Genomic DNA, 20579 nt, shown 5'->3' on the forward strand with positions numbered 1-20579 from the left:
CCGATCAGCCTCTCCTGCAGACGGTCACCACCGTCTGCCAACCTTGCTGTCTCAGTCCGGGGAAAACACCCGGACTAACTTCAGGCTTTTCAACTGTCACTTTCTCTGTCACTACTCTCACTGTCCTCCTTCTCCTTCCTCTCACTCTGAACTCTCCAACTCAACTCCATTCAACTCTACTCAACTGCCTGGTTTTCCCGCCTCCAGGACTGTGAACTCATCGGTGGGCGGAGCCAACCGCCTGGCCCACCCCCTGGTGTGGACATCAGCCCCTGGAGGAGGGCAACAAGGATTTGTGTTTTGACTTTGGTGTGCCTGCAGGGAATGTGGGGTGTGTGGTGGTGTTGTGACCTGTGACCCCTGGCTTGCCCAGGGCGTCACACATACACACATAGCGCACATGCATGTATACACACACACAGCAGACACACATGGATACACCGAGCGCATACACACAGCGCACATGCATGTACACACACACACACACACTGAGCACATATACACACATAGCAGACACACATGGATACACTGGGGGCATACACACAGCGCACATGCATGTATATACACACACACACTGAGCACATATACACACATAGCAGAGACACATGGATACACTGGGCGCATACACACAGCGCACATGCATGTATGCACACACACAGCAGACACACATGGATACACCGAGCGCATACACACAGCGCACATGCATGTACACACACACACACACACACACTGAGCACATATACACACATAGCAGACACACATGGATACACTGGGCGCATACACACAGCGCACATGCATGTATATACACACACACAGCAGACACACATGGATACACCGAGCGCATACACACAGAGCACATGCATGTATATGAGTACGCCCGTGCCCTCAGGCACCGCACTAAAACTGGAAAAATCAACACATTACAATCATACATCTTCCCACATCGGCAGGTACGTTTTCTAAAACTTTAAACCGTTCTGCCACCCCACACCTGCGGAGCAGATGGCCTCCTCCTGAACTTGAGGGCGTTCAAAAGGGGTGACAGTCCATAAAACAGTCAACTTTTTAACTTGTGGGTAGCCGTCCATGCTCCACTACCACTGCCGCTGCCGCCACTCCCAGTACAGGGCACGGGTTCCGTGCTCTGCCTCCTGCTCGGAAGCCAGGCCCACTTGGATGCCCTCGGCACCGGCTACAACCGGCCTCGCTAACTGCCGAGGGCTCCATCTCTCACTGGCCTGCTCCTCCTCTCTGCAGATGCACTCCGGCTGCTCCACAGCCGTGACGGGGTACCTGGGAGCGGCTGGCGCCACATCTGGGGCAGACTTCCAATCGGGTGCCACCTCCGTTGCGGCCGGGCGGATTGCCGGAGCCGACGTCATCACCGTGGCGGCTGGGCGGACTGCCTAAGCCGGGTAAGATGTCATCGGGGTTGCGGCTACTGCTTGTCCAGGAACGGAATTAGGCAAAGTCCTGGTGTCCCTGCCTTTACAGTCCTGGTCACATGAACTGCGGTTCCTTCCTCCTGCTCCCCCTTGGTACTCGGGAGCGGTCCTTCCAGCAACTTTTAAAGTATTCCTTTCACTTCCGGTCCTCCGGAGCTTCACTTCCGCCCGTGTTCTCAGGGGGCGGAGCCTCTTTTTCGCGCCCACCGCTTGGGGAAGAAGGCGCTGGGTGGGAGATTTTCGCGCCCAAAATGGCGGCAAAGATGGCGACTTTCAAAATTTTTGCAGCGGATCACCGCTGACAGTCCAGAATAAGGCGCACTTCCTCCAGGTAACTGGATGGGTTGGATCCTGTTCGTGACGCCAAATGTGTCGCCCGGGGATCAGGGGGTACTCAGATCCGGGCCACAGGGTCACTCCTGTGGGTATCACGGTAGCGTGACCCGGTCTGTGATCCCAGGCTCCACAGTAAAAGGGGGTTTGTTAAGGGAGATTGTCCGTGACGCCACCCACGGTTGTGGTGATTGTGGACACCACCGCTGCTCTTTATGGGGATCCCGGGAGCGATGGTATGGAGCAGCTAGATGTTAGTCCTCCCCTCCGTGGGAAGGGGGTTGGTTATCCCGGGGCCCGGTGATGGGGTAAGCAGGGAGAAGGGCGCAGTGCTGCGGTGCGGTGCCTGAGGGCACGGGCGTACTCACAAGTAGTTCACACAGAGTCACTGGTAACTAGGAATTGCCGGTGTCCGCAGCCTTCGGTACGGGGTGTTAGTGTCCCACACACGGTGCAGCAGCCCTTGTTGTTCTTTCCCTGCAGCCAGGTGCCTCCCTCTCCACTCTCTTCCTCCTCTCCTCAGCCGGGAACGGGGAATCCACTCCCCTGCAGTGATCCGGGTCACCCAGGTACCGGGGGGCTACTACCCTGCCCGGCTACCTCTGGCCCCTTCCTCACTCGCAGCCTGTCCCGGCCCTCTCGGAGCACGCTTCACTTTCAGCCTGGGAGCTACAACTCCAGACTCCTCTTCTGTCTGTCTCTCCATACACACTGCTTAGCCCTTCCCCTCCTGCTCTGTCTTGTTCCTACACTGGGGGAGGGTGGTTTGTCCTGCTGCACCATGTGGGATCAAATTACCAAGGAGGATTAACTCTTTCTGTGACAACCTGGCTTTGCCAGGGCGTCACATATACACACACACACTGAGCACATATACACACATAGCAGACACACATGGATACACTGGGCGCATACACACAGCGCACATGCATGTATATACACACACACACTGAGCACATATACACACATAGCAGACACACATGGATACACTGGGCGCATACACACAGCGCACATGCATGTATATACACACACACACACTGAGCACATATACACACATAGCAGAGACACATGGATACACTGGGCGCATACACACAGCGCACATGCATGTATGCACACACACAGCAGACACACATGGATACACCGAGCGCATACACACAGCGCACATGCATGTATACACACACACACTGAGCACACATACACACATAGCAGACACACATAGATACACCGAGCGCATACACACATAGCGCACATGCATGTATACACACACACAGCAGACACACATGGATACACCGAGCGCATACACACAGCGCACATGCATGTACACACACACACACACTGAGCACATATACACACATAGCAGACACACATAGATACACCGACGCATACACACATAGCACACATGCATGTATACACACACACTGAGCACATATACACACATAGCAGACACACATGGATACACTGAGCGCATACACACAGCGCACATGCATGTATATACACACACACACTGAGCACATATACACACATAGCAGACACACATAGATACACCGAGCGCATACACACATAGCACACATGCATGTATACACACACACTGAGCACATATACACACATAGCAAACACACATGGATACACTGGGCGCATACACACAGCGCACATGCATGTATATACACACACACACTGAGCACATATACACACATAGCAGACACACATGGATACACTGGGCGCATACACAGAGCGCACATGCATGTATACACACACACACACTGAGCACATATACACACACAGCAGACACACATGGATACACCGAGCGCATACACACAGCGCACATGCATGTATACACACACACACACTGAGCACATATACACACACAGCAGACACACATGGATACACCGAGCGCATACACACAGCGCACATGCATGTATACACACACACACACTGAGCACATATACACACATAGCAGACACACATGGATACACTTGGCGCATACACACAGCGCACATGCATGTATATACACACACACACACACTGAGCACATATACACACATAGCAGAGACACATGGATACACTGGGCGCATACACACAGCGCACATGCATGTATGCACACACACAGCAGACATACATGGATACACCGAGCGCATACACACAGCGCACATGCATGTATACACACACACTGAGCACATATACACACATAGCAGACACACATGGATATACTGGGAGCATACACACAGCGCACATGCATGTATATACACACACACACTGAGCACATATACACACATAGCAGACACACATAGATACACCGAGTGCATACACACATAGCACACATGCATGTATACACACACACACTGAGCACATATACACACATAGCAGACACACATAGATATACTGAGCGCATACACACAGCGCACATGCATGTATATACACACACACACTGAGCACATATACACACATAGCAGACACACATGGATACACTGGGGGCATACACACAGCGCACATGCATGTATATACACACACACACTGAGCACATATACACACATAGCAGACACACATGGATACACTGGGCGCATACACACAGCGCACATGCATGTATATACACACACAGCAGACACACATGGATACACCGAGCGCATACACACAGCGCACATGCATGTATACACACACACACTGAGCACATATACACACATAGCAGACACACATGGATACACTGGGCGCATACACACAGCGCACATGCATGTGTATATACACACACACACTGAACACATATACACACATAGCAGACACACATGAATACACTGGGCGCATACACACATAGCGCACATGCATGTATACACACACACTGAGCACATATACACACATAGCAGACACACATGGATATACTGGGCGCATACACACAGCGCACATGCATGTATATACACACACACACTGAGCACATATACACACATAGCAGACACACATAGATACACCGAGTGCATACACACATAGCACACATGCATGTATACACACACACTGAGCACATATACACACATAGCAGACACACATGGATACACTGGGCGCATACACACAGCGCACATGCATGTATATACACACACACAGCAGACACACATGGATACACCGAGCGCATACACACAGCGCACATGCATGTATACACACACACACACACTGAGCACATATACACACATAGCAGACACACATGGATACACTGGGCGCATACATACAGCGCACATGCATGTATATACACACACACACACACACTGAGCACATATACACACATAGCAGAGACACATGGATACACTGGGCGCATACACACAGCGCACATGCATGTATGCACACACACAGCAGACACACATGGATACACCGAGCGCATACACACAGCGCACATGCATGTATACACACACACACTGAGCACATATACACACATAGCAGACACACATGGATACACTGGGCGCATACACACAGCGCACATGCATGTATATACACACACACACTGAGCACATATACACACATAGCAGACACACATGGATACACTGGGCGCATACACACAGCGCACATGCATGTATATACACACACAGCAGACACACATGGATACACCGAGCGCATACACACAGCGCACATGCATGTATACACACACACACTGAGCACATATACACACATAGCAGACACACATGGATACACTGGGCGCATACACACAGCGCACATGCATGTATATACACACACACACTGAGCACATATACACACATAGCAGACACACATGGATACACTGGGCGCATACACACATAGCGCACATGCATGTATACACACACACAGCAGACACACATGGATACACCGAGCGCATACACACAGCGCACATGCATGTACACACACACACACACTGAGCACATATACACACATAGCAGACACACATGGATACACTGGGCGCATACACACAGCGCACATGCATGTATATATACACACACACACTGAGCACATATACACACATAGCAGACACACATGGATACACTGGGCGCATACACACAGCGCACATGCATGTATATACACACACAGCAGACACACATGGATACACCGAGCGCATACACACAGCGCACATGCATGTATACACACACACACTGAGCACATATACACACATAGCAGACACACATGGATACACTGGGCGCATACACACAGCGCACATGCATGTATATATACACACACACACTGAGCACATATACACACATAGCAGACACACATGGATACACTGGGCGCATACACACATAGCGCACATGCATGTATACACACACACAGCAGACACACATGGATACACCGAGCGCATACACACAGCGCACATGCATGTACACACACACACACACTGAGCACATATACACACATAGCAGACACACATAGATACACCGAGTGCATACACACATAGCACACATGCATGTATACACACACACTGAGCACATATACACACATAGCAGACACACATGGATACACTGGGCGCATACACACAGCGCACATGCATGTATATACACACACACAGCAGACACACATGGATACACCGAGCGCATACACACAGCGCACATGCATGTATACACACACACACACTGAGCACATATACACACATAGCAGACACACATGGATACACTGGGCGCATACACACAGCGCACATGCATGTATGCACACACACAGCAGACACACATGGATACACCGAGCGCATACACACAGCGCACATGCATGTATACACACACACACTGAGCACATATACACACATAGCAGACACACATAGATACACCGAGCGCATACACACATAGCGCACATGCATGTATACACACACACTGAGCACATATACACACATAGCAGACACACATGGATACACTGGGCGCATACACACAGCGCACATGCATGTATATACACACACACACTGAGCACATATACACACATAGCAGACACACATAGATACATCGAGCGCATACACACATAGCACACATGCATGTATACACACACACTGAGCACATATACACACATAGCAGACACACATGGATACACTGGGCGCATACACACAGCGCACATGCATGTATATACACACACACACTGAGCACATATACACACATAGCAGACACACATGGATACACTGGGCGCATACACACAGCGCACATGCATGTATATACACACACACACTGAGCACATATACACACATAGCAGACACACATGGATACACTGGGGGCATACACACATCGCACATGCATGTATACACACATACACACTGAGCACATATACACACATAGCAGAGACACATAGATACACTGGGTGCATACACACAGCGCACATGCATGTATATACACACACAGCAGACACACATGGATACACCGAGCACATACACACAGCGCACATGCATGTACACACACACACACACACACTGAGCACATATACACACATAGCAGACACACATAGATACACCGAGTGCATACACACATAGCACACATGCATGTATACACACACACACTGAGCACATATACACACATAGCAGACACACATGGATATACTGAGCGCATACACACAGCGCACATGCATGTATATACACACACACACTGAGCACATATACACACATAGCAGACACACATGGATACACTGGGCGCATACACACAGCTCACATGCATGTATATACACACACACACAGCAGACACACATGGATACACCGAGCGCATACACACAGCGCACATGCATGTATACACACACACACACTGAGCACATATACACACATAGCAGAGACACATGGATACACTGGGCGCATACACACAGCGCACATGCATGTATGCACACACACAGCAGACATACATGGATACACCGAGCGCATACACACAGCGCACATGCATGTATACACACACACACCGAGCGCATACACACATAGCTCACATGCATGTATACACACACACAGCAGACACACATGGATACACCGAGCGCATACACACAGCGCACATGCATGTACGCACACACACACACTGAGCACATATACACACATAGCAGACACACATAGATACACCGAGTGCATACACACATAGCACACATGCATGTATACACACACACTGAGCACATATACACACATAGCAGACACACATGGATACACTGGGGGCATACACACAGCGCACATGCATGTATATACACACACACACACTGAGCACATATACACACATAGCAGACACACATGGATACACTGGGCGCATACACACAGCGCACATGCATGTATGCACACACACAGCAGACACACATGGATACACCGAGCGCATACACACAGCGCACATGCATGTATACACACACACACTGAGCACATATACACACATAGCAGACACACATAGATACACCGAGTGCATACACACATAGCGCACATGCATGTATACACACACACTGAGCACATATACACACATAGCAGACACACATGGATACACTGGGCGCATACACACAGCGCACATGCATGTATATACACACACACACTGAGCACATATACACACATAGCAACATAGCAGACACACATGGATACACTGGGCGCATACACACAGCGCACATGCATGTATATACACACACACACTGAGCACATGTACACACATAGCAGACACACATGGATACACTGGGGGCATACACACAGCGCACATGCATGTACACACACACACTGAGCACATATACACACATAGCAGACACACATGGATACACTGGGTGCATACACACAGCGCACATGCATGTATGCACACACACAGCAGACATACATGGATACACCGAGCGCATACACACAGCGCACATGCATGTATACACACACACACCGAGCGCATACACACATAGCTCACATGCATGTATACACACACACAGCAGACACACATGGATACACCGAGCGCATACACACAGCGCACATGCATGTACGCACACACACACACTGAGCACATATACACACATAGCAGACACACATAGATACACCGAGTGCATACACACATAGCACACATGCATGTATACACACACACTGAGCACATATACACACATAGCAGACACACATGGATACACTGGGGGCATACACACAGCGCACATGCATGTATATACACACACACACACTGAGCACATATACACACATAGCAGACACACATGGATACACTGGGCGCATACACACAGCGCACATGCATGTATATACACACACACAGCAGACACACATGGATACACCGAGCGCATACACACAGCGCACATGCATGTATACACACACACACACTGAGCACATATACACATAGCAGACACACATGGATACACTGGGCGCATACATACAGCGCACATGCATGTATATATACACACACACACTGAGCACATATACACACATAGCAGAGACACATGGATACACTGGGCGCATACACACAGCGCTCATGCATGTATGCACACACACAGCAGACACACATGGATACACCGAGCGCATACACACAGCGCACATGCATGTATACACACACACACTGAGCACATATACACACATAGCAGACACACATAGATACACCGAGTGCATACACACATAGCGCACATGCATGTATACACACACACTGAGCACATATACACACATAGCAGACACACATGGATACACTGGGCGCATACACACAGCGCACATGCATGTATATACACACACACACTGAGCACATATACACACATAGCAACATAGCAGACACACATGGATACACTGGGCGCATACACACAGCGCACATGCATGTATATACACACACACACTGAGCACATATACACACATAGCAGACACACATGGATACACTGGGGGCATACACACAGCGCACATGCATGTACACACACACACTGAGCACATATACACACATAGCAGACACACATGGATACACTGGGTGCATACACACAGCGCACATGCATGTATATACACACACAGCAGACACACATGGATACACCGAGCGCATACATACAGCGCACATGCATGTACACACACACACACACACTGAGCACATATACACACATAGCAGACACACATGGATACACTGGGTGCATACACACAGCGCACATGCATGTATATACACACACACACACACTGAGCACATATACACACATAGCAGACACACATGGATACACTGGGCGCATACACACAACGCACATGCATGTATATACACACACACACAGCAGACACACATGGATACACCGAGCGCATACACACAGCGCACATGCATGTATACACACACACACACTGAGCACATATACACACATAGCAGACACACATAGATACACCGAGCGCATACACACATAGCGCACATGCATGTATACACACACACAGCAGACACACATGGATACACCGAGCGCATACACACAGCGCACATGCATGTACACACACACACACACACTGAGCACATATACACACATAGCAGACACACATAGATACACCGAGCGCATACACACATAGCACACATGCATGTATACACACACACAGCAGACACACATGGATACACTGTGCGCATACACACATAGCGCACATGCATGTACACACACACACACACATACTCTGCTGTACACTCACCCAGCGATGCGGTCCCTGGCACTGAAGTCCCCAGCGCTGTTCCTGCTTCCAGCTCCTCAGGGCACTGAATATTCAGTGAGTATAATGAGCGGCGATAAGGAGCAGGAGGCAGCAGAGTCGGAGACAACATCGCTGGAGAGAAGTAAATATAGAGAATATTTTTATTAAAAAGACCCATATTTTCTCTGGGGCGCGCAGCACCCGACAAAGTCAAGAACAGCCGGATGTGTGAAACCACTAGCTTACCCCGGCTCCCGGCACACTTGTGCCGGAGCCGGCGTACGCTGGTAACCATGGTACACATCGGGTAACTATAGAAACCGCTTTGCTTAGTTACCCAATGTGTAACATGGTTACTAGCTTACCCCGACTCTCGCCACACGTGTGCCGGAGCCGGCGTACGCTGTTAACCAGTGTACACATTGGGTAACTATGGAAACCACTTTGCATAGTTACCCGATGTGTACTATGGTTACTAGCTTACCCCGGCTCTCTGCCCATTCAGATCATTGGTCTCCCACTGTCAAACACGCCGATGCGTGCTGCACAGCAGGAGACCAACAAGCAAAAAAGAAACCAGCACTGTCGCTTTGCATAGTTACCCAATGTGTACCATGATTATCAGCTTACCGACGTATGCTGGTAACAAATGGTACACAATCCTGTAACTATGGAAAGCGCTTTCATTAGTTACCCAATGTGTACCATGGTTACCACCTTACCCCCGGCTTCCGGCACATGTGTGCTTGAGCCGGCGTACGCTGGTAACCATGGTACACATCGGGTAACTAAGCAAAGCGCTTTGCATAGTTACCCAATTGTGTAACATGGTTACCAGTGTACGCCGGTTCCCTGCCATTCAGATCGTTGGTCTCTCACTGTCAAATACGCCGATGCGTGCTGCACAGCGGGAGACCAACGAGCAAGAAATGAACCATCATTATTCAAGACTTGCTGATTATATTATTATTCAATCTGCTACCCTACATACACATTCTAGACTACCCGATACGTTAGAATCGGGCAACCTTCTAGTATATATATATATATATATATATATATATATATATATATAGCTGGCCTCTAGAAAGATCCCAGCCACAGATATAAATTAATCCACTTGGAACATAAACGGAGAGGCCCCTGTTAGGCAATTCTATAATATGGTGATTATATAATTACTCCCGCACACAGTATACAACGGTATACCCCAAGCCTAGTAATCAATAAATAAATCCCAGCCAAAAATACCACTTATCTGCTGGGATCATCCAGAGAAAGATCCCGACACGTTTCCCCCTTTCCATTTTCAGGGTTCATCAGGGGATGTTCAATGGACTTAAGGGGGGAAACGCGTCGGGATCTTTCTCTGGATAATTCTTCTTAAACAATAGAAACTCATTAAACGTACAACAAAAAACACAAATTACCTCCATTGAAGGCAAGTCCCATTTAAATTGAACTCTGGCATTGAATCGTGTTTGTGCAATGCAGGATAGTGCCAGCTTCTCTCCAACAGCCCGATGGATCTCTGGGTGCGGGGTCATGGAAAGACTTAAGATTTCAAAATCTAGAGATTGGAAAAAAAATGCAATAAAAATACAAAAAATACTATCATCTACTAAGTAGACTAAAGTGAAAACTTTTCTCCTTGCGGAGACCGACAAACCAATCTGGCTGCCAGTGAGGGGTCTTATAGCTGCAATGATCCTCTGGGAAATATTCAAATTATCTCTTCAGGGAGGAAGGAGATGAACTCTAGTGCCACCTATTGGAAGAGGCAATCCTAAAAGTCAAAAGTAGCCCTTTAACAAGCTTTTTCATAAGAGTTAGGATTTATGCCAAATCAGAACCTCAATTTACAAACACTGTTTTGGGGTGATTGTCCATCATCAGTGCAATGTATGAGTTCCGATCTGGCTGTTCCCCTTAGACCCCACTATAGCTTCTCATAAAGAAAGATCAGATTTCATACTTTGCACTGACAAGAGGCAATCACCCTGAAAACACTGTGTCTACAAATTGAGGTTCTGATCTGGCATAAATCCTTAATCATATGACAAGGCTTGTTAAAGGGCCACTTTTAAAGGGCCCAAAGGAACCTGAAGACCCACCTCTTCCGACAAGCCTACAACCTGCCGTAACCCTCAGTCTGATGCAGCGCCGCACAATCAGCTCTTCCTTCACCTACTGTATCCTCACTTATCCCTTGTAGACTGTGAGCCCTCGCGGGCAGGGACCTCTATCCTCCTGTACCAGTCTGCGCCTTGTATTGTTTATGATTATTGTACTTGTCCCTATTATGTATACCCCTTTCACATGTAAAGCGCCATGGAATTGATGGCGCTATAATAAATAATAATACTTTTGACTTTTAGGATGGCTACTTCCAATAGGTGGCACTAGAGTTTGTCTCCTTCCTTCCTGAAGAGACAATCTACAAAGGAGAGTAATTCTGTGAGATTTCACCATCTAACATGACTACACAAAGATGATGATTATATTGGGCTATTTCGGATCATTCTTATCATAGTAATATCTGATTCTTACCTACAACAACAATAAGGAAGTCGGTGGATTCGTACTTTTGTCCCTTCAATAGTGTTTCACAGAAGACCATACCGGAAAACCTCAGCAGTCCACTCGAGATGATGATGCCCTTTTTATAGTTCCAGTGAATACTGTGTCCATTGGGAGCAAATGTGTTTTCAGCATATTTCTAAATGAGAATATGTACATTTCAATCAGTTAATTTACAAAAAGGGTAACTCCATTTTAGAGTTGAGCAAAAAGGTTTCCAAGGTCCAGCAGATAAATCTTTATTTTAAAATCTTTGTTTTTATATAGCGCTAACATATTCTGCAGCGCTTTACATACATCAGGAACACTATCCCATTGGGGCTCACAATCTAAAGTCCCTATCTGTATGTCTTTGGAGTGTGGGAGGAAACTGGAGTACTCGGAGGAAACCCATGCAAGCACGGGGAGAGCATACAAACTCCTTGCAGATGGTGTCCTTGGTGGGATTTGAAGCCAGGACCCCAGAGCTGCAAGACTGCAGTGCTAAGCACTAAGCCACCGTGCAGCCATGCAGATATGTTAGTTTGTGGCTGTTAAACCATAGCACTGTGAACCTCCTCCTGCCCGCCCGCTGTTCTGTCCGTACAGTAACACACAAGGGGTGAGATAAAGATAACAGACTAAAAAAATTGGTATAATATTGAAAATCAAGGACCCATGGAAAGCGCTTCAAAAATCTTAGTATTTCTTACCATGCGCAAAGTTACATTGAGATCTTCTCTGGTAGCAATGCATGGGATTACAACAGTCTGATTTCCTGAAAAAGTATCACCAGGAATGGTAACCATAATTGCTGTGCCACCGGCCGATGACAGAAATGGGGAGCTCTGATCTAAAGATGAAAAGAATATAAGTATCATACACATCGTATAGCAATACAGACATACTCGAAAGTGTTGGCAGCCTTAAAATTGTTTTAGAAAATGAAGTATTTCTCCCAGAAACGTATCGCAATTACACATGTCTTGTTATACACATATTTACTGTACTTCCTTTGTGTGTATTGGAACAACACAAAAAAAAAAGGAAAATTGGACATAATTTCACACAAAACACCAAAAATGTGCAGGACGAAATTGTTGGCACCCTCAACTTAAAATTTGGTTGCACAACCTTTGGAATAAATAACTGCAATCAATCACTTCCTATAAACATCACCAAGCTTCTTACATATCTCACCTGGAATTTTGGACTCTTCTTTTACTAACTCCTCCAGGTCTCTCAATATTTGAAGGGGGACTTCTCCCAACAGAAATTTTAAGATCTCTCCACAGGTGTTCAATGGAATTTGTGATCTGGACTCATTGTCGGACACTTCATTACTCTCCAGTGCTTTGTTTCCATCCATTTTTGGGAGATTCTTGAATTTTGTTTGGGGTCATTGTTCTGTTGGAAGACCTATGGCCTAGGATGCAAACCCAGCATTTTGTCACTGGGCACTACATTGCCACTCAAAATCCTTTGGTAGTGTTCAGATTTCATCATGTCTTGCACACAGTCAAGTCACCCAGTGCCAGAGGCAGCAAATCAAACCTAAAATATCTTTGAACCTCCACCATATTTGACTGTAGGTATTGTGTTCTTTTCTTTGGAGGCCTTATTCCATTTTCAATAAACACTAGAATGATGTGCTTTACCAAAAAGCTCTACCGTGGTCTTTTCTGTCCACAAGATGCTTTACCCAAAAGGATTTTGGCTTACTCATGTACATTTTGGCAAACTGCAGGCTACCTTTTTTTATATCTCTGTGTCAGCAGTGGGGTCCTCCTGGGTCTCCTGCCATAGTGTTTCATTTCATTCAAATGTAGATGGCTAGTTCACGGTGACCCTGATGCACCCTGAGTCTGCAGGACAGCTTGAATTTCCTTTGACACTTGATTGGAGCTGCTTATGCATCATCACAACTATTCTGCGTTCCAAACTTTCATCAACTTTCCTTTGCCATCCTCGTCCAAGGGGATTTGCTACAGTGCCATGGGTTGTAAACTTCTTGATTATGTTGCTTAATGTGCACAAAAAAAAATGAAGGTCTCTCGAGATGGACTTTTTCAACAATTTTGGCTCTCAAGGCCTCAGAAAGTTCTGTTGTCCTCTTTATGTCCACCATTCTTAAGGCTGCTTTACATGCAACGACATCGCTAACGTGATGTCGTTGGGGGTCATGGAATTCGTGACGCACATCCGGCCTCGTTAGTGACATTGTTGCATGTGCCACGTACGAGCGACCGCTAACGAGCAAAAATACTCACCTTATCGTTGCTCGTTGACACGCTGTCCAGTTCCCAAAAATTGTTCCTGCTACAGGTACGATGTTGTTCGTCGTTCCTGCAGCAGCACACATCGCTATGTGTGACACTGCAGGAATGGTGAACCTCATCTTACCTGCGGCCACCGGCAATGAAGAAAGAAGGAGGTGAGCGGGATGTTACGACCCGCTCATCTCCGCCCCTCCACTTCTATTGGATGGCCGCTTAGTGATGTCGCTGTGATGCCGAACGAACCGCCCCCTTAGAAAGGAGGTGGTTTGTCGGTCACAGCGACGTCGCTAGGCAGGTAAGTAGTGTGACGGGTACAAGCGATCTTGTGCACCACAGGCGCAAAGGAAATAAATATGAGTGTAACAAAACATGTGTAATTACAATAATTTTGTGGGAGAAATACTTCATTTTCTGGAATAATTTCAACGTTGCCAACACTTTTGAGCTGAGCATGACTGTAGCTGCTTAGAGAGACCAGTTCTAAATAGTGAATACTTTTATTTAAGCTTTTACGGTCATGACAAATAATTACGTTATTAAAATTTCAATTAAATATTAGTAGTTTTTATTCAAGAAGATATAACAATTTTTCTAACAGTCACTACTTGCATATATAGAGAGGAAGTCATCCTTTTATAATGCTAGTCCAGGACCGCCCCACCAACCCACAATACCTCCTTTGATCTCAGGACAGGAAGGGTGGCATTTGTCTGCCATCATTTTCCAAACCCAGCCGGGAAGAAATGAGGTCTTAGATTGTTTCCACTCCTTTTTTTTCCTACCACTGGTAATAATAATTGGATGAACATGATGTATGGTAAAGTGCAACAATAAGTCTCACTCAACTGTACAACAAATAGAGTCATAGTAAGATAGATAAAAGATTGAGGGTTATTCTGGTTGGAAGATGTTATCACCTATGCCCAACGTCAGGTGATGACTTCTAGATCAGTGAAGGTCCAACCAATAAAGCCCTTTCACCTTTATTAGAATGGAGTGGTAGTGTGCAAGCTGCTGCTCCATTATAGTGGTGATAAAAGTGCTTCATTTTGGCGATCAGTGGGGGTCTCAGTGGTTGAACCCCCACCAATCTAGAAGTAATCACCTATGCAGACCAGTAGAGCATGAGCCTTTGGTTAGGTGGTAAACTTTTAACTTCTTCCAACCAGAATACCCATGTAGAGTCCATCCTCATATACTTTGCCAAAACAAGAAAATAATAGCCCTCTAATTTCACAATCTTTGTTCATCAAATGTAACATTTATTCCCAACATGAAACTAAAGTTCTAACATGAAACTGCTTCTATTGCCATTTTCAGGGTCTTTAAATTAAACCATTCTGCCCAGGTAATTTTTCTTTTGTCATCAGGTTTTTTGGTTTAAACTATGTTAGTGACATGTATACACTTACCGTCAATAGATACGTGAACACTGGAGGCATTATCACTGGCTTCGTAGTAGCACTTGTATGTCCCCGTGTCATTTACAGTGAAATGAGATACAACAATTGTCTGGCAATGGACACTTTTATTGCACGCAATGAGTGACAGACGGTTATCAACAGGACCAGGCAATGACCAAACCACTGGTTCCTCCCCACTGAAGAATAAAAAAATATTTTTACATAAAATCTCCTTCTTCACATTATACATTTCCAGAACATTGGCATAATGTGTAATGCTGAAATATGTCACATCTGTATATATTATAGTGGGTATGATTCATAACTGAAAGAGTCATTTCCACATCCACAGGACATTCTATGCAGAGAAAACTAGTGCAACAAATACAATGCTTCTTTTTGTAAACCAGGATCATTCTTAACAAATCTCTACTTTAAACAATGTCCTCTAAAGGTGGTGTCACACACAGCGACGACGACAACGACATCGCTGCTACGTCACCATTTTCTGTGACGTTGCAGCGACGTCCCATCGCTGTCGCTGTGTGTGACATCCAGCAACGACCTGGCCCCTGCTGTGAGGTCGTTGCTCATTGCTGAATGCCCTGCTTCATTTTTTCGACGTCGCTCTCCCGCTGTGAAGCACACATCGCTGTGTGTGACAGCGAGAGAGCGACGAAATGAAGCGAGCAGAGAGCAGGAGCCGGCGTCTGGCAGCTGCGGAAAGCTGTAACCAAGGTAAACATCGGGTAACCAAGGGAAGACCTTTCCCTGGTTACCCGGTATTTACCTTCGTTACTAGCCTCCGCCGCTCTTGCTGCTAGTGCCGGCTCCTGCTCTGTGCACATGTAGCTGCAGTACGCATCAGGTAATTAACCCTATGTGTACTGTAGCTAGGAGAGCAAGGAGCCAGCGCTAAGCAGTGTGCGCGGCTCCCTGCTCTCTGCACATGTAGCGACGTTATGATCGCTGCTGCGTCGCTGTGTTTGACAGCTAAGCAGCGATCATAACAGCGACTTACAAGGTCGCTGTTACGTCACAGAAAATGGTGACGTAACAGCGATGTCGTTGTCGCTGTCGCTATGTGTGAACCCAGCTTAAGACATGTTGAACTGATAAAAGTAATCCCTAGATTGAGTATCCCTGTGTATCTGCTAAATGAATGCGCACTGTCGCATTTACAATCACAAAATTTTACCAAGCCACCTCATTTCATTCAGGGAACATTGTAGACTATGTTTTCAGGGAAAATTTAACCCCGCGCTGTACAGTTATTTGCCAAAAAAACCCACTTACTTATGGTTTGGATGTGTGAGTTAATATATTGGCTGTTTTGAAAGTTAGCCTGGATATTTATCAAGTGGCCTACAACAACCAATCACAACTCTGTCACTAATAGGAGCTCTGATTGGTTGCTATAGGCAACGAAGGCCATTCTTAGTATAAGAAGCTTATATGTCAGTTAATATGATTTTGGTGGTGAGAGAGGAATGGGAGGAAGGGAGAGTACACAAAAGAGAGAGAGGGAGAGAGAGCTTATGAAAGGGAGAGTGGAAGAGAGATAGAGAGAGACAGAGAGAGATTTAGTTACTATCCCTGGCAACATCGGGTACTACAGCTAGAGAAAGGGAGAGAGGAAGAGTGGGAGATTGGGAGAGAGAGAAGGAGAATGGGAGAGAGAGAAAGAGGGGGGAAGAGAGGGAGAGTGGGGGAGAGAGTGGGAGAAAGGGGGAGAGAGAGGGAGAGTGGGAGAGAGGGAGAGTGTGAGAGAGGGAGAATTGGAGAGAAGGTGAGTGGGAGAGAGAGTGGGAGAAAGGGAGAGAGGGAGATTGGGAGGGAGAGAGGGAGAGTGGGAGAGAGGGTGAGTGGGGGAGAGAGTGAGAGAGGGAGAGTGGGAGAGAGGGAGAATTGGGGAGAGGGAGAGTGTGAGAGAGGGTCAGTGGGAGAGAGAGTGGTAGAGAGAGACAGAGAGTGGGAGAGAGGGAGAGAGAGTGGAAGAGAGAGAGAGTGGAAGAGAGGGAGAGTGGAAGAGAGGGAGAGTGGGAGAGAGGGAGAGTGGGATTGAGACAGAGATATAGTTACTATCCTGGACAAAGTCGGGAACTACAGCTAGTATTAGATAAAAGTCAGCTGAAATAGCTGATTTCAACCATCTCGAATATCCATAGTTTAAAAATTCCTAAAATGTTGTAAAGCCAGTATTTCACTTTATCAGCTGTTGATTAATTTATCTACGTAGTACACTAACATAATATGTATCAAAGTATAATAAAAACTATAAAGCCATGATAACTCAGGGCAGAGTGTAAAAACTCATTCATACAGTAACATACAAATCTAAACATTTTTTTGTCACTTTCTAGGACAGAATGTAGCATACCTGCAAGTAATATTTAACGTATGATTTACAACTATGGAGAGATTGGCACTCTTAGTACTTAATTTGGGGGTATCTGGAAAACAAAAAAAGCAATAATGTAATGTAATATAAAATTATATAAAGTAATACACTATAATAGTATTAGTAAAACAAAAACCTCTAATTGCATAGGTCATTCCACAGAAAATAATTTATTTGTAACTATCATAACAGGAAGAGGGTGCAGATGGTCAAGAGGTGAAACGCCAGCAAATCAATTCCTAACTTTGGGTGGAGTTCCTGTTTTTTTGCCAGGCCAGCTCCAAGGTCTTCATAAAAGAATTTGGGACATTAAAAATGTGGGAGCCCTCATCTGATGATCTCACTCCCTCGGGATCAGTGCTGAAATACTATAATAAATCTCCCGCCCACGATTTGGAAACTTATGGTGCCAACAAGCACTAATGACTCTAGTGTTAATGAGATATCACATGATATTGTCCAGCATTGTCCCAGTGCACGTTTCTTCTCTACCGTCATAAAAAGTTATTAGCGAACAACTTGTACTTTTAAAGTCCAATTTCCTATAAAGTTGCCTAATACCCCGGTAAGGATACAATACATGAGTCATCATTAATCATCACCTACCAAAATTACAAAACCAGCACATAAGTGGTATTACAGTATATATTCTTATTTGTGGTCTGCAAGTTGGCGCATTACAGCTATTGAGGAACTACTGCAGAGTTGTAGTTGGATTTTGGGTTTTGTAGTTTCACAGTTAAATAGATACAGGTTGCAGACCCATGATTTAGAATATCTTATTAGCGACTACATACAGTATTTTCATCAATCATTATTATTTTTTTTTACTTTATATATTTTCATCAAAACTTAATGATACAGAGCAAGTGAGTCCTATAAACATATATAATTATATATATGCACATATACAGTATATATATATTATATATATATATACACTGTATATATTGTATATATGTATACATGTATGTAATATATATATATTATATATAGAAAATATAATATACAGTGTATATATATAAATATATATATATATATATATATATGCATGCAAGTCTTATACACAATGTAAAGTTTTAATTACAAGAGTAATAATAAATAAAAATATATATATGTATAATGATATATATATATAATTTTACATACATATAGATATACACATATATATGTATAATTTTACATATATATACATATATATATATAAATATATATATATATATAATTTTACATATACACATATATATATAATTTTACATATATATATGTATATATATATATATATATATATATATATATATATATATATATATAATATACCAATAATAAAGAGAAATTGTGATTTTCATGATTAAAATGTCACACATGCTCCATATTTCTCTCCATGAATGTAGAGGCATCCCTTTTTGGGATCTGTTATTTTGGTAATAACATGCATAAAATGTTACATATAAACCATCAATTGAAAGAACAGATCCATAATAGTATATAGATCTTCAATTATACTTATGCTTGACCATGATCCCAACTCATACTATTTTGCTTACAAATGACCGCTGGTCATTTCGGTTGTGCGGTACGTTTTGTTCGCTGGTCATTTGTAAGCAAAATAAAATTTTACATAGTTTGCAAATATACAGAGGGTTT

At 45.1% G+C, this 20579-nt stretch overlaps 1 protein-coding gene across 1 annotated transcript in view; it reads right to left on the reverse strand.

The window, feature by feature from the left end:
• Positions 1–20579, reverse strand: part of KDR (kinase insert domain receptor) — a 107769-nt gene that overhangs the window by 86408 nt on the left and 782 nt on the right. Inside the window, exons 2-6 of the mRNA XM_075347047.1 lie at positions 18912–18984; positions 16541–16728; positions 13563–13702; positions 12841–13009; positions 11721–11860 (exon numbers count right to left, since the gene is read on the reverse strand). Coding sequence (XP_075203162.1) covers positions 11721–11860; positions 12841–13009; positions 13563–13702; positions 16541–16728; positions 18912–18984 — 710 coding nt within the window. The remainder of the gene's footprint in view (positions 1–11720; positions 11861–12840; positions 13010–13562; positions 13703–16540; positions 16729–18911; positions 18985–20579) is intronic.

Source organism: Anomaloglossus baeobatrachus, chromosome 1 (genome assembly GCF_048569485.1).
Source record: "Anomaloglossus baeobatrachus isolate aAnoBae1 chromosome 1, aAnoBae1.hap1, whole genome shotgun sequence".
Classification (NCBI taxonomy): Eukaryota; Metazoa; Chordata; class Amphibia; order Anura; family Aromobatidae; genus Anomaloglossus; species Anomaloglossus baeobatrachus.